Source organism: Acipenser ruthenus, chromosome 6 (genome assembly GCF_902713425.1).
Source record: "Acipenser ruthenus chromosome 6, fAciRut3.2 maternal haplotype, whole genome shotgun sequence".
Classification (NCBI taxonomy): Eukaryota; Metazoa; Chordata; class Actinopteri; order Acipenseriformes; family Acipenseridae; genus Acipenser; species Acipenser ruthenus.
Genome location: NC_081194.1, coordinates 14865829 through 14889388, shown reverse-complemented (window position 1 = coordinate 14889388; position 23560 = coordinate 14865829). Strand labels below are relative to the sequence as shown.

Genomic DNA, 23560 nt, shown 5'->3' with positions numbered 1-23560 from the left:
ATTCAAATTATTGTATTCCTCTTTGAAAAACTGAACTTGAGCTTGCTTCAAAATAGGGCCATGTATTTATTTCTAATTCCATCTTGTTCACTCTTGTGCACTGTTGCCAACCTTGCAATTTTGTTCTTACTGACATACAGACTTACAATGGCCTTTTTTTTCTTTTTTTTTTTACTAACTCTGTATTTTTTTTAACTGACATCATTTTAAAAAATCTAAAACAATACAATATAAAATAGGTCTTATTTACTTCTTATGGTCATGCATGAACACATCTGTAGACAGAATAATTTGCTGGTGCTGTTTTAACAGCAGTCTTTATAGTCAGAATTCTATCCAGAATGTCTGTAGACAGTTGATTTCTTAGGTTTGTTTTTACAAGGTTCATCTGAGGAAAATACTAGTTCTAATTCTGGTACAGTGTGGCAAAGCCAACATATTCATGGGAAACTTGACAAGTGTAGAAAACGTGGCTCTCCACTCAGTGTATAAGAGTGCAATTTTGTGCCAGTTTTCATCAGCCGCCAAATCCCTTCTAAGATCCGTCAGGCCAGTCACTTGGTACTCCATACATTCCATTTCTAGGCTATCCAGCATATTTCCAAGAACAATACCTGGGAAAAGCATTGCAAGCTGGACAATGTCTCTCTGTGCTTTGGCTAATTGTTTGAAGAACGCTTACTAATTTCAGCACAGTATTGTTGATTGGCATTGTTCTTTATAGATCTTTCACTGCCATTACATAAGGTGTAGGTATATGTAATTTGAGCTGATTGGGAAAGCTGCAAAGCAATACAAAATATACCATTCTTTATTTGGATCCCAAATCATTGACATTATTAGCTATTTATGGGTTTACGGACAGTGTTGAAATGGACCCAGGACATTCTGAATGGATGTGGTTAAAAATGGAAGAGCCATGGTGCAAAGATGCTGGTCGTTAATGTTGAGAGATTTAAAAGAGGATGGAGTGGTAGATTGAATTGCATGTGGACACTGTACGTAGTGAGAAGATTGATTAGGCTTAGTTTTTACAACACTGCAGTCAATCCCCATTTCAACCAGGATGTTTGAAATGACACAAGCCTCTCAGTTGGTGTCCGGGAGCTATGTTTCTTTGGCTGATTGGGATGAGGTCTTGGTTTATGAAGGGAAGGGTTTTTTGTTTTTTGGCCAATTCCAGCTTTTATAACTGTATCACTTCCTAAAATGTATCGATTTACAAAATGGTGTGAAGTAATAATACTTTTTTAGACAATAATACATATTTGGTTTTCTTATGTGATGCACCCATTGTAAACTGAGTGGCTGTGATCATGAGGTTATTCCTAGTGCTTGAAAATACTGGAGATCTTGTGGTCTTTGTTGTAACAATTTGATGAAACTTATGACAAAGACACAATCGATCCAGCTCAGGCAAGTGGTGATACCTAGTAAGAGTTTGAGCTGGCACATAGGCCTACTTAAGCGATAACTAAGGCACTGATAATGTCATGGTTTACGAAACTTTGCCATAGTTTTGGTACCTGTACTGGTATGCAACATTGAGCACCCGCTCAGACTGGTGGGGAAATCTGTGGGACTCTAGGACCCAGCAAACTCCAAGTTGAAGATGTTGATAAAGTGGGGGCGCTCGGGCTTTTACGTCAGCGGGTTTCATATTTTAAACAGAACAAGATGGCGGAGGAGAGCGGGCTGAGGTTTCGGAATCATTCTGAACAGAATTGCAAAAACAAAGCTTTTGTTGAAGGTAACAGCTTTTAAAAATATATATTTGATGAGCTGTTCTATAAATACAAATACGTGTGTAATCCTACCTGGATGAATTAGAGAGAGCGCCGCTTTGTTTTGTGCCCCCTCCTGAGGTGTATATATCGCTGTATTGGCAGGGTACTGCTTGCCTGTGTTTTCACCTGGCCTTTCAGTTTTGGACTAAAGGGTTTACATTCCGGTAGGGTCATTGCCCAGTACAGCGTTAATTTCAGCCTTGGGCTATGTTCTGTTTTACAAGGCATTTTATACCGTGACCTCTAAAGCAGCACAAACCAAAGCAACGGTTTAAAAAAAAAAAAAAGATATTTTCGAATGGGTATCATGTGATTCCCCACCTTCAATTCAATCAACGTTTCTGTTTTGCATGATTCCGAGTCTTTCAAGAATAGCGGCTGATGGGGCTCCCCACATCTAAAACGGCAGTGATATATGAATGTATTTGAAAATGGCAGTTTGTATTGAGAACCCTGTTATATTTTCTTGCAGTCGGTCAGTGAATTTGTGGCGTATTTTGTTTGATTACGTATATGCTGTTGGATGCTGCTACTTGTGTTGTATTTATGGTATATGTTAGTGGATTGTCATCATTATATCGGCGTAATTTACTTTAGTCGTTCGCCGCAATGAATCTGCAGGTTCTGTTTCAATTAAACCTGAAAAGCGCCCTCTTGACAGTTTGTTGTGGTAGCGGTATCGTACTGTACATTATAGTTAGAATTAAATGAACCTAACCAGCTTTCAGATTTTAAAAGAATGTGGTACATTGCAACACACGTCACACAAATAACTTCTGACACAAGTCGGTGGTACCTCTAGAGAATGTTCACTGAAAACGTTTAATAAAAAATCCCGGCGTTCACACAGGTAGACCAGCGATCTTATACTAGTGCAAAAGTGGAATTGTATATTGTAATAGAATATTTCAGGACATTTAGAATTGTAGGTTGCAACACTACTACAGTACTTGGATTATACACTGAAAAATCAGGATGCAGAATAGAGTGGGATTATGCAATGCTTGACGAGGTAGTGTGTTATAAGCAGATGTGTTTTCTTGTTGCATTAACTTTAGGTATTATGTACAGTTTTTACGTGTTATAAATATCTTAGTCTGTTTTTTAATTTTTTTTGTGGTAAAAAACAAAACCATTGATTTCCGTTCACTAGAATGTATCCTAAACTACACCAATTATTGTTTGCAACTGTACATACTGATAACCACCGGTTTGTCCTTAAACTTTGTTGTACTTTGGACCGGTTTGCGCTGTGGCTTCGTCTATGGGTAAATGAGTGCGTCCCAGGCTGTGTTGACAAATATAATGTGGCTGCCTTGTGTTGCAGAGAGCATTGTGGAAAACTTGGGCAGTTAAACCCTTGAGCAGTGTGCTAAACCCACAGTATTACAGCGTTAAGTTTACTTTTAAAGATGAGTATAATGTCTTCTCTGTCTTGTTTCCAAATATTCCGTTTTTATCGGACAGTCTTGTAAACACAGGGTCTGCAAACTGTCTAAAAGATAATGTTATCAGACATTTCTCATACGTGCATGTGCAGTATTATGAGTGCTTACAGGTCGGAATTAACTCTGTGGTAGCTTTAACTGCTAGTCTTGTATACAGGTTAGTTTTTTTTTTTTGTTTTGCGATGTGTCCACATGGATAATCTACAAAATGCTGCAACCATTATGGTGGTGTTTTTTTTACTCCGTGAATGGATATTGGTAGGCTGAATTTTTTAAATGTCATGAATATAATGAATGGGAGTAATATTCATGATTTAATTACTTGTATTCCTTTTTCCATTACACTGCTGGCACTTTTTACAGCAATTGTTCATGTTAAATATCAGATGTAACATAGCTCTGTGTTCTTCCCAGAGAACCATCTGTGGTTTGACTATATAAAATGGCCCAGGCAGTATGTTTGTTTGTGTCAGTTTCAAGAACATCTTCAGGTGTGAATTCATAGGAGTGTGTGCAAAAGAGAAGCTTCTGTCACCGTTTAAGGGGATGTAAGGGTTACAAAGCATAATTGAAGCTGGGTTTAATCTGCCAAGAAGACGTTCCTGTATGTGCATTTGTTCATATTCAGTCCAACACATTGAGGAAAAACAGATGGAGGAAAATCCACCATTTTGCTAGTGTACAGTATATCCATGTACAGTAGTTTAGAGTAAGTAGTGGGGTTGTGAAAAATATAGCGTTGCACATCCCCAGGTTACTACAACTGTTTTAAATAACGTACCTGTAATTTCTTTTCATTAACATCCTGATAACTTTCGACACATAACTTTAAAGTTGGTTTCAAAGCTCTTTTCAAAATGGACGCTCTAGTGCAGGGGTGTCAAACTCCAGAAGTACAATACCTATGAAACATTTTGAGGTCTGAAGAGAAGTGTTTAAATGTGTCCAGTTACCAGTTAAGTAATTGAGAGCTCGGGTGGAATGAAAGCCAGAAGACACTGCTCTAGCATTGATGTGCAGGTACAGAACAGAAAAGCCAGAACACTTTTTTTTTTTTTTTGCAGTGATTTAGAGGACGGTCGCACACCCCAGTGCACTAGAGCGGCCATTGTGAAAAGAGCTTTGAAATAGACTAAAGTTCTAATGTAAAGTTGTCTGAAATTACAGGAATGTTATTTAAACAGTTGTAGCAACACGTAGGGACGTGTAACGCTAGATTTTTTGGAAACCCGCTACTTACTCTTAAGATCCAAAAATGGGCAAACTGGTTTGTTGTTGCATCGCAACTTGAGGCATTTTAGGCGTTGCGATTAACTTAATTACACATTCTTGAGCTTGTTGTATAAACTTTAATTTCCATTTTGATATGATGCTCTGTAACTAGTTTCACAAGATATGGACAATGTAAAGCAAAAACTAGCATTGTCAAATTAAGAGAAAAGAGAACAATTAAGAGTTTTATTAACAGGCAAGTGTCTGCCTTAAGGAGGTTCAGATTTAAGCTTGGTGTCTGAAGGACTTTGGAGGCAGTTTGACAGAGAAGTTTATTTTTATCATTGGCTATGTGCCAGTTGCTATATCTGCAAAGTCATCATTCTATGTAATTTGATAATCTCCTGATGTGTTCTTCAGTATTCATGGATGTTATGTTGGGGGAAGACTGTTTGAGAACTCAAGGTTATTACCGAGAAGATTCAGAGATCTCTCTGCATCCAATTCCTTTTTCAGAAAACCTTCATGAACCACACCCATGCTCAATAAGTACTTTGTCCATAACATTTAACAGGGGAAAACCATTCAGTTTTCTGTGAAGCCTTCTCTGACCCTCAATCGTTTTAACTGCAGTTTTCATATGGTTTCTGTCCACCCTTCTTTGACAGCGGTATTCATTCTATTGGCGTCTCTTGCCAGGTGTCAGTGGAGTGGAGGATGTCGCCTTGAATTCAGAGGATGTCTTCTTGAATTCAGAGGACGTCCCCATGAAGGAGGCCCGGCCCATACAGATTGTCCTGGCACACGAAGATGATCACAACTTTGAGTTGGACGAGGAGGCCTTGGAGCGCATCCTCATGCAGGCGCACATCCGGGATCTCAACGTGGTGGTTGTTTCTGTGGCAGGAGCTTTCCGAAAGGGCAAATCTTTCCTGCTTGATTTCATGCTGAGATACATGTACAATAATAAGGTAAAGAGTTGCTGTTGGTTAAATTTAAGTCTTGTTTCCACACACTTGCTTCTGGCCTGGCATGGTTTATTGTCTTCTATTCCAGTACATTTTGCACTCTGGCAAATCAGTCATAAGTGCAACACAGTTAGCTCTAAGCAGTACTAATGTCAAACTATTTTGTTCCAATAAAGCGCTTTTTAACAAGTTAATTGTTATGGTCAAACATGTTACTGGCTCCATTCCTTGAACTGAAGCTATATTTGCACAAAAAGGGAGGACCCTTTGAGAAATTCTGTAATAAGTGCAAAAAAGTCTGACAAAACACTTTTGTCAAAACAGTGCTGTTTGTTTTTATTCCTTACTGCAAGTCTGGGGTCCTGCTACGATATAACATTGCTATGAATTATCCTTTAAGCATCCTGAAAATTTGCATGCAATTTGATATAATTTCAGGCACACCGGTTTTCTGCTCAACTACTGTCTCATGAACAATGAGTTTGCTTAATCAGATAAGATATAGGTGCCTGCAAGACTGGCCAGGCTTTGTAGTGTACATAATATCCAGACTGTTTGTTTATAAATAACGTGCTACCGCGTCTTTGTACATTGTGGTTCGCTAGATAAGTCAACGGGTTGTGCATGTGTTTTTTTTTTTTTTTTTTTGTATAAAATGAAAACATGCTTTCGATATGTCTCCTTTCATGGATAGTGTAACCTACTACATTTGAATTTGAGGTCCACCTGTAGAAAGAACGAATTTAACTGAAATGTTATTTTGAGACCACGATAGATTGGTATCGGATAATGACTTATTAAACCAGTAGTTGTTGTTCAATGCATTACCGAGCAATATTTCCAATAACAAATTAAGACTTCTTGGATGATCAAGGGCTACCTACAGTATATCCAAAAACAGGTCCAGCACTGTCGGCGTCATAACCAGAGCCGACATCCTACCAAGGTCAAACTTAGGTGTCAAGCTGTAGCTGGCAGTATTTATATGACTGCTTGGTTCAACCTCCAAATCTACGTTGCATGACAAACCAACAGAGAAAATGAAGTCTCTTTTTGTACTTTTACCAGGATTTTTACATGAGCATCCGCATTTATGCACAAAAACAACCAAGGACACAACCTCTGTGTCCTTGTAGCTAGGCTGTCCTGTCCAATACAGAAGAGATTTGTGTTTTTATTTATTACCAATGTTTTCTCCATTTCTTTCAGGCTAGGGTTATACCAGGTCATGTTCCCGGTTTGCCTGAAAGTGATTTACAGGCCATGCTATGTAGACGTGCTATTTGTAAAGTTGCGAGATGCGTAGAGCAGGATGTGGATCCAAGCACAGCGTCTTGTCTGACTGCCAGATTGAATCCACTAGTAATATGGTTCAGAGACCAAGGTAGTTGCCTCATTACTCTGTTGTCGTGGTTTGAATTTTAAATCGCGGACCTCTTGATTTGTATTGCATCACCACAGAGCAGGATGCGGATCACTTTACTATGTCTGATTTATAGGTCAGGTAGCTTGGGAGGTGCTATTTATACATGCGTGTTAATGATGTGAAGGGCAAGTGAAATTACTTTTTGATTGATTGTCGGTGACCTCATAGTTTCATTGAAATGTTCAATGCTCTGCGATTCAGAACAGTTGAATGGCAGTATAGGGAATATATTCCTTTGTCATACGGGGTTACTCCTAACACTTTAAATATACTTTGACCTTCATATTGAAGGATGTTTTATCTTAATCTTTTTTCAGATGTGAATTGTGACGATGAAAAGTATACAAATTTTATGACGGGAGAATGAGGTCTGGGTCATTTGGTAAATGTTACAGGAACAGTCACCTGTTGTATCTAACATAAGCTATTGTACACACCTCCCATAGCCGTAAGTCCTAACTTCAAAATGTGTATGGACTGAATGCCATTAGCCCTTTATATACATGCTTTAAATAAATATTCCCTTGGGCCAGGAATTTAAACATACCTGAAATTTCTGCATCAGATATGTGTGAAGTTTGAGAGCTTTTCCAGAACTGTAATAGAAAATGGTGCTCTCTTCTATAACTAAGTCAGGAATGAGGCTTTAAATGAACTCATATGAACAAGTTACTGAACAAACAGCATGATCAGCATTAAGACAAAGACAACTAGATATTTAATTACTAAAACTTAATTTATTTTGCAAATACATTTTAGGTTCAAACAGTAGCTTTACTAAAACTTGCGAACATCCACTCTAATCCTAATTAAATATGTTATTTGTTTATTTAGCAGACGCCTTCATCCAAGGCGACTTAGAGACTAGGGTGTGTGAACTATGCATTAGCTGCAGAGTCACTTACAACGTCTCTTCCGAAAGACGGAGCACAAGGAGGTTAAGTAACTTGCTCAGGGTCACTCGTTGAGTGAGCTGGGATTTGAACTGGGGACTTTCTAGTTATGAGCCCTTTTCTTTAACCACCAGACCACACAGCCTCCTATAGATTTCAAGTTGGCTATAAGATTTTATAAGCAACTTGAACTCTGTAACTGTTTAAGAGCTGAAAACAAGTAAAAAGGTCTAATTAAGCAAATTATCAGTTCAATTAAGGGTCTAGGTTAAGTAATTGAGAGCTCAGTTGGAATGAAAACCAGCAGCCACAGGGGGTCCCCAGGACCAGGGTTGAGAAACCATGCTTTAGACAATCTTAGTGATTTTTTAATTCTACATATTTATTTTATTTATTTATTTTTTAAACTGCTGATGCAAGAAAGCCTTGCATTGAGGTTTGCCCTTGCTTTCCGACACCCTTGATTCAGCTGTCCCTTTCGCACAGTAGTTAATGATAAACTGTCACCCTGCAACAGGTGATGGATTAAGAGCATCCATTAAATTGTATTCTACATTGGGGAGATTTTTAAACAAATATTGGGAGTTATATTAGGTGTGTATCTCTTTCAGCATGTTCATGAATAAGTGAAATTAACAAAACATTTGAGAGAACATCAAACTAAAATCTATTGGACATAAAACTGGGAGAGGGGAGAGGGGGGAGGGGGAAACAAAAAAAAAAAAGAAAAGAAAAAACTTGGATGTATTACTGACCTGTCTGTTGGGAGATTTAAGCATTATGATTTTAGAAATCCGTCCGGTGTAAAATTGCGATTTACACTTTCAAGTCCAATGCTGACAAGAGACTTGTCTTATTTTTCCCCTGTATTTCCATTCTTGGGTTTACAAAAAATAAATTCTGTAGCTAACAAGAGAAATATTGAAACCTATTCTATTAGGAATGCTCTGGTAACCTGTAACAGTAGCGTCATGTAGCCTGAATGATTAAAATACTGCAGCAGGAATGGAATCATTTTTCAAAGCTTTTGATTTTTTCAGATTAAATTTTAATTGTGTACTGGATATAGTAGATTGGAGGCCTGAATCTATTTGTGTACTTGACCGTATCTAAGAATAACTTAAATTTTCCCTTTTTAGATATTCATTTCTATGCCCAAGTGTATCTGTTGTAATATGTTGTGATGCTATCTTCTGCTGCGAATTTTGGCATGCCTCAGGAATGAGTACAATTTTGGCAGAAATGCGAAGTGTCTTTAGGTCAGGGAGTGAATGGTGGTTGGAATTTATTTATTTTTAAAATGTCCCCCTGTAAAAATACCTGAAGTGTCTGCTTTCAATTTGTGAAAGAGCATAGCTTTTATTTGCACATATGGTTGCTTTTAACAGGGCTTGAATTTCGGCGCAGGATCGTGGTAATCGCGCATTTTCCAAGTTGTTCCCGTGCTGGATATTTCAAGTGCCGCGAGACATTATTCTCTCGTAATGTGATTCTCGGCCGATATCTTTACGCATTATAGAAACTCGGTACAGTGCAGTGTAGTTTTGAAAAAAAAAAAAAAAACGATATGTCTAGGTGTTTTGCAAGCGGTGACTTTCGCTTTAACTCTTCAAGCTCAGCCCCATTCATTTTGGGGTGCCAGCGCACCGAAGATTACGCACGTATTACTCGGGCTCCGTAAAAGTCACCTACTATGGCTTGTTTAAAAGTACAGACTTTGACATATTCAGTGTGTGTATGCGGTACTCCTAGCCGCATCTACGACTGCCTGAATTTAAGCTTCTCATCATGTGACAGAGTTCACAGCTTTGGTTTCGTTTTGAGTCTATTGCTATGTCATTCAATCAGCTAGCCTGAAAGGGGTGGTATCGTTGGAAAGCTTAGAAGCTCCGCTCCCCCATGTGCATTTCATATTGAGGTTCAATGGTGCTTTTTTTTTTTTTTTTACATATGTTGTCATCTCAACCGTGTATAGTATGCCTGATCCTGTTGCAACTTACAAATTGTGAAAGGAAATGTTGTGGCCTTTCATTTGATATGTTACATACATGCAGTACAAACTATCCAGTAGTTAAACATACATAAATGAAAACCAGTGAAAGACAGGAATAGGGCTGTGTAAAGAGCAAAGCAAAAAAGAAAAGCACCTTTTTCTTCTGCTGCATGCAAAAACTTCATGTCAGGCAAAAGCAATGGAGAGTGCTCTGATGAACAGCTGTTAGGTCTCCTGAAAGCAGCTTATTTTAAAGCAACACCAGTGTGAATGATGATGCAGTAAAATATATAGTTTTTTTATATATGCAAAAGTGCCTTTTTTGCCCCCCCCCCCATTGGCTGCAGCATAGGTGGGGAACCCCCCCCCCCCCCCAGCACAAATTAAATTCAAGCCCCGTTTTAATTAAAACATTTAAATAGATTGAAGGAACACTTGCCAGAAAACAGTGAATGAAAAATAAGTTATTTATGAAAACCTGATTTGCAGTATTCTGTTCTCTCCATAAATAGGTTTAACACTTAGGTTTAACAGTTTTCCCCCTAAAAGACTAGATAATGGCAAATGGTTATTTTAAGTGCACAGAATAACCACAATATACAATGGAACTGATTTAAGCTCCGTTTTTGGTTATGGATATGTTTTTAAAGGCTCCATTTCCAATACCAGGGATTATTCTCTTCCCATGCTTTTAGCCATTTATATTGTGTATGTAATTGGTGAGCAATTAACTAAAACCACATGCTTACCCCAAGTCCCCTTTTATTGGCAGGTCCATTTTGAAACTTAATGCAAGGATATTTCTTATATTGAGTGAATGGTACAGTACTCCTGAGGTAGCATCACAATCTAGTGTTAGGACTCCACTTTAGCAGGAGAAAGCCCATTGACTTAGAAACTAAATAATAGCTACACTATGTAGCATGTATGTATTTAGCATTTCTATTTTGTAGAAAGCTAGTTTCTTTTAACCTTTTAATTGGAACAAGAAAAATGCAGGGACATTGTATTTTGAAGTGGTTTTGTTGAATACAGAGACCCCTCGGTAGGGAAATGCAGTAATTTTGTAATATATTTTATTCACTGTTTTTAGCTGAGTGTTTATAATATGCATGGCTTGTATTATGCTTTGGAATAATGCTGTCTTTCACAGGTTCTAGCAGTGTTCTCTTGGGATTGAGCCATTAAGCCATGTGTTGGGCTCTTTTTGAAGTTTTGTAGAATTATTATGAGTTAATCAGTTTCTGAAAGCAAGTTCATGTTTTCAAAACTAGGGGTTTGATGCGGGGCGGGCACGGGGTAGTTTGTAAAATTGGTGAGCAAAGCTGTTTGCTCGTTGTTTGTGTGATCATAATTTGTTAGGTGATGTCATGTGATAGTTATTTGGTTTGAGGTTCATGCCATACACATTTGTACAGTAAAGCGCATTATTAAAATAGTACAATCATGTCTGACTGGTGCCCTCAAGTGGTGAACATGATGCAAATTATCATGCTGAATGGAATTTGTCAGGGCCACTGATTGCTAGGAAGGGATAAGAAACCTGCATTATCTTGAAGAAATTATTTGATTTTTTTTTTTCATAGAATTCAGTGTGGTTGGGTGGAAATGATGACCCTTTGACTGGGTTTACATGGCGAGGTGGATGTGAACGAGAAACGACTGGCATTCAGGTCTGGAGTGAAGTATTTGTGATTGAAAAGCCTGATGGAAGCAAGGTAGGTGGCTTTAATGAATTACTGGGTGGTATTGTGCCAAATTACATTTAAAACAAATTGCATTGTATCATTTTCATGGCATTGTTCATTTTAAATGATTTGAATATACTAACCAAGTTTCTAATAGTCATTTAATTTTATGCAAACTAAGTGGTTGGTTTTTTTTTTTTTTTTTTTTTTTTTTTTTTTTTTTAAATACGTTCTGGAATTGTAACTTATGTTTTTAAAGCTAAATATCTATTTCTATCGGTTGAATCATTGTACGAGTGGGCAGTATAAACCCTGTATGTACTCATATTAAATTAGAGTGCCTTGTAAGTGATTATGGTGCAGCGAACAGTAACTGCCTGTTTTGTGCTCATTTTGCAGGTGGCTGTGCTCTTAATTGACACTCAGGGGGCCTTTGACAGCCAGTCGACTATCAAAGACTGTGCCACAGTGTTTGCTTTGAGCACTATGACCAGTTCAGTTCAGGTATGATTTGGGGTGTTATTTTTTATTTTAATTTTATTTTTTGTCGCAGGTTCCTCTAGTATGTTAAAAAATCAAATGCATAGAGGCACCTGAATAGTCGCCTTTTTATGCTTCAAGTCTTTATCCTTAACAGCATGCAATCTCTTTATTGAGGTGTTGTAATTTTAGTTTACTTGAAGTAAAGCTTTAAATCCTTCATTTTAAAATATATATAATAAACTCAGGAAAACATGCAGGTAACCTGCGTTAACTTTCACTTAACTAAAATTAGTTGCCGGTCATTACAAAATTCCCAGTGCAAACTCAGACTTGCTTAGTTTCTATAATAAAATAATCATTAAACATTGCTATCAAATGATGTCTGCTTTGCAATATTAAGTATTTGAAAGTAATGCCTTCAATATACACAACATAATCACACTGATAAATATATATCAATGACCTTTCTGCACCAAATCCTGAGACTTTTAATAAGGAGGACTTAAATGTAAATCTATTTTAGGCTGCATTCACACTGGGTCTTTTCAAACCGACTCATCTGGTTTGTTTAATTTGAAACAATGTGTCGATGTGCTTGCTGCAAAAGGACTGTTTGTTTGGATGTGAGCTAAAGGTAAATTTTTTTCAGAATAGTTCTTTTGTGTTCACAGTGCAGTTTGCACCTGCACTCTGCTCGTTTTATATGAGCGGACTTTGTTCACACTTTACACCAAACGTACCGAGTGCGGACAAAACCCTCTAAACAGACCCAGGGTGAACACAAAATTGCAGAAACTGAGATGCAAACAATGTTTTACTGGAAATTGAATATTAAAAAAAAAACAAAACAAAAAAAAACATTCATTACTTGCGTCACAGAAGCAACACCCACTTTCTATCTCGCCATATTGGCATAAACACAAATAGCAAATAGATTTTTATGTTTTAACTTATACATGCATCGGTTTTCTTTTTCTCCTATTTTAAAGGTTTATAATTTATCCCAGAACATCCAGGAAGATGACCTTCAACATCTGCAGGTAAACTGGCAGTATGCTATTCTCTTTTTTTTTTCCCCTTTTATATTTTGAAGTGCTTTTAAGGTGTTCTGCATTTAGACACTATATAAATTAGATTGATATTTTATATATGAAATCAATATGGGGACCCTGATGCAGATTTCTATTTCACTTTCATATAGCTGTTCACAGAATATGGACGGCTTGCAATGGAGGAAATATACAAGAAACCATTTCAGGTAAGCTTGAAAAAGCATGAAAGTACATTTTCATTGTCGCTTTATAGCTCAGCATTCTGTAAATTCGGATTTAATTGGTTGTGCCAAGTAGTGGGAGTACACTGCTTATCTAATCTCATTTAAACTGAAGTTACCCACAGGCCTTACTAAATACAGATGCAACCTTTGGAGCTGACCATACTGCTTTTATTTGGTCAAGTGCAAAGAGATTTGTATGTGCTGAAACCATACAGTACAATTTAGGCAAGTACTTGTTAGACTTCAGGTTTAATCGACACATTTAGTGTTTGTAAGAAATCTAGTATCGCTACATTTCCTTATTTTTTATACAATGAAAACAATTTATACCGCCACACCAACCAGTTTTATATGTTTTACTTTTTTCCCCACAGACACTTATGTTTCTAATTCGAGACTGGAGCTATCCTTATGAGCATCCCTATGGTCTTGACGGAGGAAATAGTTTTTTAGAAAAGAGGTTGCAGGTATGTTTCTAAATAGTGTTATGTAAAGTATTGAAACACCACCACATGGTGCAAAACAATCATGCAGCTGCGGGACACTTGGGTTCACCGCCCTGGTGCACATTTTATTGCAAACATAAGAGGTACCATTGAGAACAGATACAGAGGCAATGATGTACAGATTCCTCCCGACCCATCACCGTCCAGTGTGAATTCTACGTGTTATATTTAGGACTTCTGTTTGTTTTTTTAGTAGTAAACCTTTTCTGTGATTATTTTTAGCTTTGAGATGATGTACATCGTTTTTTGGGGGTGTTTGCTTTTTATATACTGTGTGAAATTACTGTTTTCGGTTACTTGCCAAAATGCTTGGGCGTTTTTTTTTTCTTCTCGATAGTACTTGCACACTTAAGTTGTACCTTCTTTCATTTGCTGTCTTCCACAATGTAATCCTTATGGTCACAGGCACGTTGTGTGTAGGCATTTGTTTACATTTCGCCACAATTTGCATTTCTGTTTTACATCCTCTATCTTAACTGTAATACAGCTTTAAATCCTGTGAACAAGCCTCCATTCCTAATTGTAATCTCGTTTAAAATCTTGCAAGTGGAGTCTTCAGTAGAAATGAAGGCATGTGCTGCCACTCAGTAGTTGGGGTGGGTTTAAAGTATTCAGAACGAATTAATGATAGGTACAAGTCAGGAAGGAGGGACATTGCCTAACTGCACTGAGAGGTCATTTATTTTTTACAAAATGACAAAATGGCGCTTTACTGTTCCCACCTGTTACTTTTTCAATATGATTGTAGTACTTAGTCACTGTTTGGCAACCCCTACCCTAGGTGAAATCTGGTAATAGTTTTCTAATGTTGTTTCCCTGTTTCAGGTGAAACAGAACCAACATGAAGAGCTGCAGAATGTTAGGAAGCATGTCCATTCTTGTTTCTCAAAGATCGCTTGTTTCTTGCTGCCACATCCAGGACTCAAGGTTGCCACAAATCCTAACTTTGATGGAAGATTAAATGGTACAGTTTATTTATAAGCCTCCTTTACATATTGGCCCTATTTTCATTGTTTAATGGTGCAAGCAGCGCTCCAGATAAGGTTTTGGGTCTGGGAGTAACTTCTAATTTTAAGAGTAAAATGTATTTTCAGGGGGTAAAATGCAGCATTACCTTGGTCATGAATAATCTCGATAAATACTGTACAATCTTTAATGGTAATGGGGTAGGCATTAAAGAGCCTTCCATTTCAACTGCAAAGTTACTTTGAACTACTGTACAACCACACGTGTGTTCTACAAGGTTCTTTATCGGCTCAGCGCATTTTTTTTTTTTTTTTTACAGGTATCGCATTGACTCCAAGTTTAATTATGTTTGTTTATATTTTAACATTAAATTCTTAAACTCTGTGAACATATTAACTTCAAGTATAAAGTCATACATATAAATAAAATAAAGAAATGCATCAATAAGTTCTAAAGGTTTGTTTAATATTATAGGCCCCTTTTTTTAGCAGTTTCCTGTGACGATGGTTCCAGTTGGTTGTAGCTGGACTGGTGTGTTTTTACGCTTCAACCTGTGTAGCTTCGAATTTCTTATTCTTACTGTGGTTGGCTGCAAAGAAAACAGGGCTAGCCAGAGATTGGAAAATATTTGTTTGTTAGGTTGTTTTTTCTTGTGTACAGTTTCTAGTAACAGATATTGTATTCTGGGATGTTGGTGGATATGTTAGGGGAGGTGGGAGTTCAGGTAGACAAGCTCTGCAGCAAAATTGCAATGTGTATTTTTACGCTTTTAAATTGAGGACATATTTCGGAAAAACTGCATGTACGCAGCTTATCTGGACTGCTTGAGTGCAAGTATGTTGAAATTAGGAAAAGGTTAATACATTCATAGAATGGCTATGAGTTAAACAACCCCTGTTCCCACTGATCATTGCAGTGTGTTTTTATATATGATGGCTTGTGACTTAGCTTGTGAATGACTTGTTGAATTGATTTGAAAATGTGTTTACACTTTAATGGTGGGGAAAGCATAATTGTAGATTTTGAATAGCGTTCCCCTAAAGCTGTTAGATTTACTGTAGGAGGACAATCATTTGGTGTGTAAGGTCAACGCTACTAATTGACGATGTTATAAAAATGATTTAAATAGTGATTTTAAGCTTTTTTTTTAAAAAACAAAACAAACCTGCCACCTTGTATTGGATTGAAGTGTAAATTTGGTGCATGAATATAATCGGGATAGTTTTACTTTTTGTATTTCCAGCCATGACGGACTATTATGACATGCATTTATTTTTTCCAGACATAGATGATGATTTTAAGAAGGAGTTGGAGAATTTGGTGCCATTATTACTGGCTCCTGAGAACTTGGTAGAAAAAGAAATCGGTGGCTCCAAAGTGACTTGCAGAGATCTTGTAGAGTACTTTAAAGTAAGATTTATTTTTTCCTTTAGTCTTATCCTCTATGGTTAGCACTAAGGTATTCTGATATTTAATGTACCCCCCCCCTTCATTTTAAAGGCTTACATCAAAATATACCAAGGAGAGGAGCTGCCTCATCCCAAGTCAATGCTACAGGTAAATATAACCTCTTTAGATAATCCTTATAACATTGAACAGGATCAGTAGTGAAATTTAAAACTAGACTAATGTGAAATAAGACTCTGGCAGTGGTGCATGGTGTATCTGCAGTCTGTCATTTGATTGACTTTCTGTAACTGCCTTATTCTTGCAGGTTTTTCTACAAGCAGTTTTGTAATCTCTTGCTCTATATATTCAAACATCCATACAGAAGTTACAACTGAACAACTATGTAGTGCAGTCCTTGCCCAAGAAGTATTTTGCAGAAATATATACTTGCATTGTAGTTTACAGGTCTAATTTGTAAGTAACTTCTACTAAAACCTAGCTGTGAAATGTTTTTTTTTTTTTTTTTGTTTTTTTTTTGCATCTAATTTGTTTGACATTCTTGATGGCATTTGTTGTTACTTAGGCAACTGCTGAAGCCAACAATCTTGCAGCTATTGCGGGAGCAAAAGACTGTTACAACAAAAGTATGGAGCAGGTATGTATTCAAATGGGCTTTCAGAAGTCTCCTTTTTAAATTTTAAAAACATCTAAACACTAATGCCACCTTGTGGGCAGTGTTTTGTACTATAAAATGTACAGTAATTGTCAGCTTAGTGAGCCTTTAGGACAGTGGTCGGCAAATGGCACTTCGTTCTGCGATCAGCTTTAGAACACCAGGTGTGACAGACGTGACGGCGTTACGCAGACAGTCCTTCAAAGATTCTTGTGTAGGCCTGTTTCTTGCATCTGTTTTTAATATTGCATTCATTGTGGAATAAGCTGCTTCGCATGTGTAAGTAGATCCAAACATGGAGCGCACAAACAGAGCCATCGGTAGCTGTCTGGACATATATAGGCGGACCAGAATGTTTTCATTTGCTTAGTTTTCAGCAACGACGATGCTAGTTCTAGTTGCTGCTTCGTCGATTGCGGGGATTGCAAGTGGCCCGCTCATTTGGCGTGCCGTCAAATTAATTGACGACCACTGCTTTAAGGTGACACAAAATTGTGAAATACCATTTTTGAGGTTTACCAGTATTCTGATTTCCTCAGATATGCGGAGGAGACAAGCCTTATATTGCACCTTCAGACTTGGAGCGCAAGCACTTGGATCTGAAAGAGTCATCCATACGACAATTTCGCTCTGTGAAGAAAATGGGAGGAGAGGAGTTCTGCCGCCGTTACCAGGAGCAGCTTGAGGCTGAAATCGAAGAGGGCTATGCAAACTTTATCAAGCACAATGACGGCAAAAATATTTTCTACGCTGCTCGCACACCAGCTACACTTTTTGCTGTTATGTTCGTCATGTACATTGTCTCAGGAGTGACTGGTTTCATTGGTTTGAACACAATAGCTACCCTCTTTAACCTTGTTATGGGAGTAGCATTATTATCGCTCTGTACATGGGCGTATGTTAAATACTCTGGGGAGTTTAGAGAAGTTGGAACAGTCATCGATCAAGTAGCAGAAACCTTATGGGAACAGGTGGGTATCTCTTACTCTTTTCTTTACATTTTTGATTGTGTTGAGACCAGCTATTTGTGTTAATTTTTTTTTATTATTTAAGCCATGATATTTAAATTGAGGTCTGCTTTTATAAATTACTTTGACAGTTTTCGGAGATCCTGGACGCATTGGTTTACTGTTGGGGAGAACGTGCCCATTAACTTTCTTTTTCATTTTATCTTGGAGAAATCTGGAAAGCAGTTTGAAACCCTTTTTAAGAAGAGCCTCTTATTAACATGATGCGCTAGAAGTATTCGGGTGCATGTGTCGGGTGTCCGACCAAAATCCGGTCACATCTCCATTTTTATTTGACTAGCGATTTGTTTTATTTTGTTATAGCTGCTTAATCACCTTGCGATATGAAGGTCCCACTAAAGACCTGGATATATTAAGTGAATATTTTCTGTAGTGTGTAAGTTTTAAAAAAAAAAAAAGTTGCTATGAAAGCTAAAGCTATTTGCTCTCAAACTTAAGTATAGGTCTTGAGCTCCATTATGAACTCTACAAAATGTTGTTCAAGATGGGATGGGCATTTCCGTATATTTTAATAACCGAATACACGTAATTTGGTAAACGATTATACTTTACATGAACGTTCCACCGGCTAAAAATACCAAAATTGATCTAAAAGAATTGTGGTATTTGATGATGCTTCAGGAAGTAGATATTTTTTATTAACAGCAAGTGTAATAAAAGGACAGTGTGCATAAAGCTCATTTTATGCATAATTTCAAAACGGCAATTAAAGGCAACATAAAGTACAGATTATAATTAGGGATCTACTTCAATCGCCATAAATTTTATGTATTTTTAACTGGTAGGTGGCCAACTAAAATTAGGATTTCGAGGTCCTGTTTAAACAATAAATAAACCGAAGTAGGCAGTATTTCAGAACACTGCAAATCCTAAAGATAGTGGTACTTGCTTCCTTAGTAAAACAGAGTGCTTTGTTTAAGTCATTTGTTAAAGGCAAGCATGCAGCATCCCCCTGCAGTTGACTTGCCCATACATTGAGACTGCACGTTCTGCATCCACTGAATTGGTTGGAAGTCAAGGCAAAGCTTGGCCAAGTTTTATACAGATGTGGGAATCGATTAGAAACAGCCCCAAAACTTGTTTAACCAAGGGCACCAGGCATACTTTAATAAAGGCAATATATGCAGCATGTTTGTCATGGTATTTGACCCATCCAAACAAAGAAAATATGGCTATTTGGGTCTAAAATTCCAACGGCGAAGAAGTAAGCAGCAGGTTGAAGCGAGGTGGCTGTGCTGGATTGTTGTAGTACTGATTTAACTTGCCGACAAGAATACTTTTAGTCTGGGCTGACTTTCCAGTTTGGTTTCTGAAAGCTGTTTATTTTACGTTCTGTTCAGCAGCCTCTGTAGTAGCCTTTCGTGTAATGTGTGATTCTGAAGCTAAATATCGATCAATCTTATTTTCTCCAAAGACACATTTAAGATATGCAAAACAATTACCTCCATCTGCATGTACAGTTTATTTGGGAAATATCTTGACACGATCAATCACTGAAATATACTTTTTGCTTTGTCGTCCACTTCTACTATTGTACCTCCAATGCTGAAAACTAGATTTTAGCAACCTAAATCAAAGCAATGCAGCACTGACTTTGTCCCACCCTCTACTGCACAGTACAGGTCACAAAAAAACAGTACAGACGCACTAAAAGGGTCTTCTACAGAAGGAAGATACGTAGTTCATTTAAACAAGTTTTTTTTTTTTTTTTTTTTTTTTCCCTTGTCTACTTGTTTGTTATGCATTGGCCCCTAAAAGAGGTAAATTTCGCGATTTCCGCGAAATCGTGATTTAGGTAGACCCCTAATTTTATAATGAATCAATAAATTGTCTTCATTGGGCAACCTATATATTTTTTTTTTTTACATTTAAATAACATCGTATTAAATATTGTACATGCCTCTGTCCTGGTATATGTTCTGCTACATGAAGCTGTATAAATGTAGTACAGAATATATGTTAAATTATTGAATGCCATTTAACCTAAAACTCAAGTTTAAAACTACAAAACTTATTTTTAAATTTTAAAATATTTATTTTAACCCTGTTCAACAGTGCTGATACACTATGTAACACAATTTTTGTTCCTGGGTAGTAAGTATTATTTCCTAATTGCTTATGCCTCAAAAGTATAGAAAATGGCTATTATTCCCCACAAACTTTGCTTTTGTGACCAGGACAGTGATATTTTGAAATTTACCTATTTCCAATGAGAAAACGGGCGAATTTGTGTCTTCGTTCACATAGTCAGAAAAAAACAACATATGAATCCAAATTAACATGTATTTATACTAAAGTAATACAAAAATGACTACAAAAGATTTAGAAGTGAGTAGTTTTTCGAGATTTACGATTATACTGTAAATCACTTTCACGAATCAGCCCCCAAATGTAGTCTCCCATCATGTTCTCGTTATACTGTCCTTGGTAGCGGCGTTCAAAGTCCAGAATATGCTGGTGGAAGCGCTCGCCTTGCTCCTCCGAGTACGCTCCCATGTTCTCCTTGAATTTATCAAGATGAGCATCAAGGATATGGACTTTGAGGGACATCCTACAGCACATTGTGCCGTAATTCTTCACCAGAGTCTCAACCAGCTCCACATAGTTTTCGGCCTAGTGATTGCCCAGGAAGCCCCGAACCACTGCGACAAAGCTGTTCCAAGCCGCTTTCTCCTTACTAGTGAGCTTCTTGGGGAATTCATTGCACTCCAGGATCTTCTTTATCTGTGGTCCGACGAAGACACCGGCTTTGACCTTTGCCTCAGACAGCTTAGGGAAGAAGTCTTGAAGGTACTTGACGGCTGCCGACTCCTTATCTAGAGCTCTGACAGATTGTTTCATAAGGCCCAATTCGATGTGCAGTGGTGGCATCAGCACCTTCCGGGGGTCCACCAGTGGCTCCCACTTGACGTTGTTCCTCCCCACAGAGAACTCTGTCTGCTGTGGCCAGTCCCGCCTGTGGTAGTGCGCCTTGGTGTCCCTGCTGTCCCAAAGGCAAAGATAGCAGGGAAATTTGGTAAAACCGCCTTGGAGACCCATCAGGAATGCCACCATTGCAGCCTCTTGATGCCATCTCAGAAAAATGCAGATATGTATCCACTTAGGCAGCTGGAACTAAACTGAACTGGTGGGCTTAAGGCCCCTGTATTTATACTACTATTTATATTACTGGAAAGTTCTAGAAAGTTCTAGAAGTTACTCCAAGTTTAATCAGCACTGAATCTATCTGGAATGTTCTGGAAAATAGGTAAATTTCAAAATATCACTGTCCTGGTCACAAAAGCAAAGTTTGTGGGGAATAATAGCCATTTTCTATACTTTTGAGGCATAAGCAATTAGGAAATAACACTTACTACCCAGGAACCAAAAAAAAATAAAAAAATTGTTACACGGTGTAGTCAATGAATCTTTAGCGATTTCAACCATTTGGTTTGTTATTCGCTTTTTTTTTGGAGTAAGCGTTAATGGTTTGTATTGATTTACCGGTACTACTTCTGATTAGCAGCAATTTTAAATCTATTTGGCTTCAGTGGATGTATAACTTGACAAGGTGTGCCTGATCTGTGACATACGTTTCTGTCTAGGTTAGCATTGGATGCCAGCCTGTGTGACATTAACTATAGTGACCCTATATAAAAATGTTTGTATTGACCCTTTTATTTATTTATTGCATTTATATAGTGCTTTTTATACAAAAGTATTGCAAAGCACTGTACAGTACATAGCAGAAAAAAATAGAACAAACCACAATACGTTTGTATAGCATGTCACATGTGCCTGTTTTGGAACATGACCCGTCCAAGAACAGGTGATTTAAACTCTGGCATGAAGTATTCCCCTGGGATTCCCTTAAACTTAATATGTTTATTATTTTTTATGTTTGTTACTTTCTCTTTAAATACCACCTGCCTCTCTTTTCTCTCTACTTTTGCTACAGAGGACTCCAAGAAAGGTGAGCTGGGATGTCAAACTCCAAACTTTTTTCCTTTTGTTCTTTCAACTAACTTTCTCTTATTTTTATAAAGTCTTTCACTTCCTAACATTCATTCCCTTTTTTTAGGTGTTTTCCAAACTATTTGAATTGGCGAGAAGTCGAATCACGTGGCGCTCTTTCGTACCAGCACTGAGACAGAGACTGTCCTCAAACAACAATAAGAAGAGAAACTAACTGTTACACTCATTCAATTTTAAAAATATATTCTGTCACTTATTTGGACAGGCCAGTGGTCTGGATAAATACTGTAGGTTCACCCTACATATAGGGTTCAGAGTTTAAAATGAATCTTTAAGGAGCTGTTAAATAGTTGGTTAGTTTTTAGAAGACTGACAGTTAATCGGAGGGTGAGACGTTTCTACTATTTAGCCCATTTGTTTCTGGGAGAAACCGATACAAAATAGGCAGCATACATTTTATGAGTTGCCATTTTTTTTTTTTTTGTGAAGTATACTTCAAAAGCTTGTTTAAATACATTATTTTTCTACATTTTTTTGGTGCTTTTTTCATGTTATGTTTGTTTTTGTATTTATTTATTTATTTATTTATTTATTTATTTATTTATTTATTTATTTAACATTACTTTGTCTCCTTATTTCCCCCCTACATTTTCACTTTACAGATATTGAAGCCTCTGAGTGATCATTTCATGGAGGACAACATTAGACAGACTGTGGCAAACTCCATCAAAGCCGGTCTGACTGAACAGGTTACTCAGCATGCCAAATTAAAGACAAACTGACAATCCCTGATATGGTCACCTTTTTAACATGGCCCTCCTGACCTAGAGTGCTTTTGTAGACTGAGGACTCAATGAACCAAAGTTTGCAATCTTTGCTGTATAATTTTATTTGACTGAACTGGCTTCACAGGATACTGCTGCCAAGATGGAACCATGGTGATTTCATCAGTTTTTTTTCTTTTTTTAAATGTGTGTGTGCCTTGTGTTTTTCCTACTACATGACCAGTGTGTAGTAGAAACCATTTACCCATCTTTTATTTCTTTCAACATTTTGTTCCATAAAAACTGGAATCAATGACTGGTTCATTTTCAATTATTTTTTTTTTTAATATAACAAACACCAAATTGTATACAAATTTTTATAAATAGATTGTACTGCTTCAGTGTAAGAGTATTTCAGGGAAAAGCAACTTTTATTGCTGCTTTATGTAACTTAAAATATAGGTATCAACAGACTGTACCTAATATATTCTTTGTCCAATGCTATTTACTGTAAACAAACATCAATGGTAGCAGGCTGTTGTGAAGCCTTGGAGTCACTATTTTTCTTTTTAATATTGCTTTAGTGTCTGCATACCAGTATTAAACATTGCATGTTCTCAGTTCCACACAACCTAGAAGTAAAGCTATTGTAGTGGAAGAGGAGCAAATCACATTGCCTTGCTTTTTCTTTTATTAAATCTATACTTGCCCTAAGAAGATGCACCAAGGAAAAGGTACTTGTTTGTTGTTTTTCTCAAATAGCACTAATGTAATCAAATATCCAATGTTTTAATGAGAATTCTACCCAAAATGTATTGCCTACAGCCTGATGTCTGTACAGTGTTTATCTTCTGTCATCATTTTTTCTATCTGATCACAAATAGGGCATGTATAAACTATACATATATAAATACCAATTTTTGTATCAAAAGTTTTGTAGTTTATTGCCAAAATAAAAAAAAAAATTGGTTGTGGTAGGCTAAAGTGCAGTTCATGTAAAGGAATGTTCTGTGAGTGATTTAAATGTGAGAATGCATTTCATTTTTTTTTTTTAAGTATATATTTGTGATATGACCTGCCTTGAGCATTGCAATTCCACCCCTTAT

The 23560-nt window shown here is 37.2% G+C and overlaps 1 protein-coding gene across 3 annotated transcripts; it reads left to right on the top strand.

The window, feature by feature from the left end:
• The first annotated feature begins 1641 nt into the window (after positions 1-1641).
• On the top strand, positions 1642-22798 carry atl2 (atlastin GTPase 2). 3 transcript variants are annotated; one of them, XM_034018692.3, is made up of 14 exons: positions 1642-1750; positions 5147-5418; positions 11314-11445; positions 11815-11919; positions 12888-12938; positions 13100-13156; positions 13549-13641; positions 14506-14644; positions 15929-16056; positions 16147-16203; positions 16619-16690; positions 17248-17679; positions 21674-21688; positions 21797-22174. In XM_034018692.3, the coding sequence occupies exons 1-14, from the start codon at positions 1678-1680 to the stop codon at positions 21902-21904; spliced, it is 1734 nt and encodes a 577-aa protein (XP_033874583.2). In that variant the 5' UTR covers positions 1642-1677; the 3' UTR covers positions 21905-22174. The 3 variants fall into 3 exon arrangements, with proteins under 3 accessions (XP_033874583.2, XP_033874585.2, XP_058881042.1); XM_034018694.3 differs by lacking the exons at positions 21674-21688; positions 21797-22174 and adding an exon at positions 22353-22798; XM_059025059.1 differs by lacking the exon at positions 21674-21688.
• Positions 22799-23560: the final 762 nt, after the last annotated feature.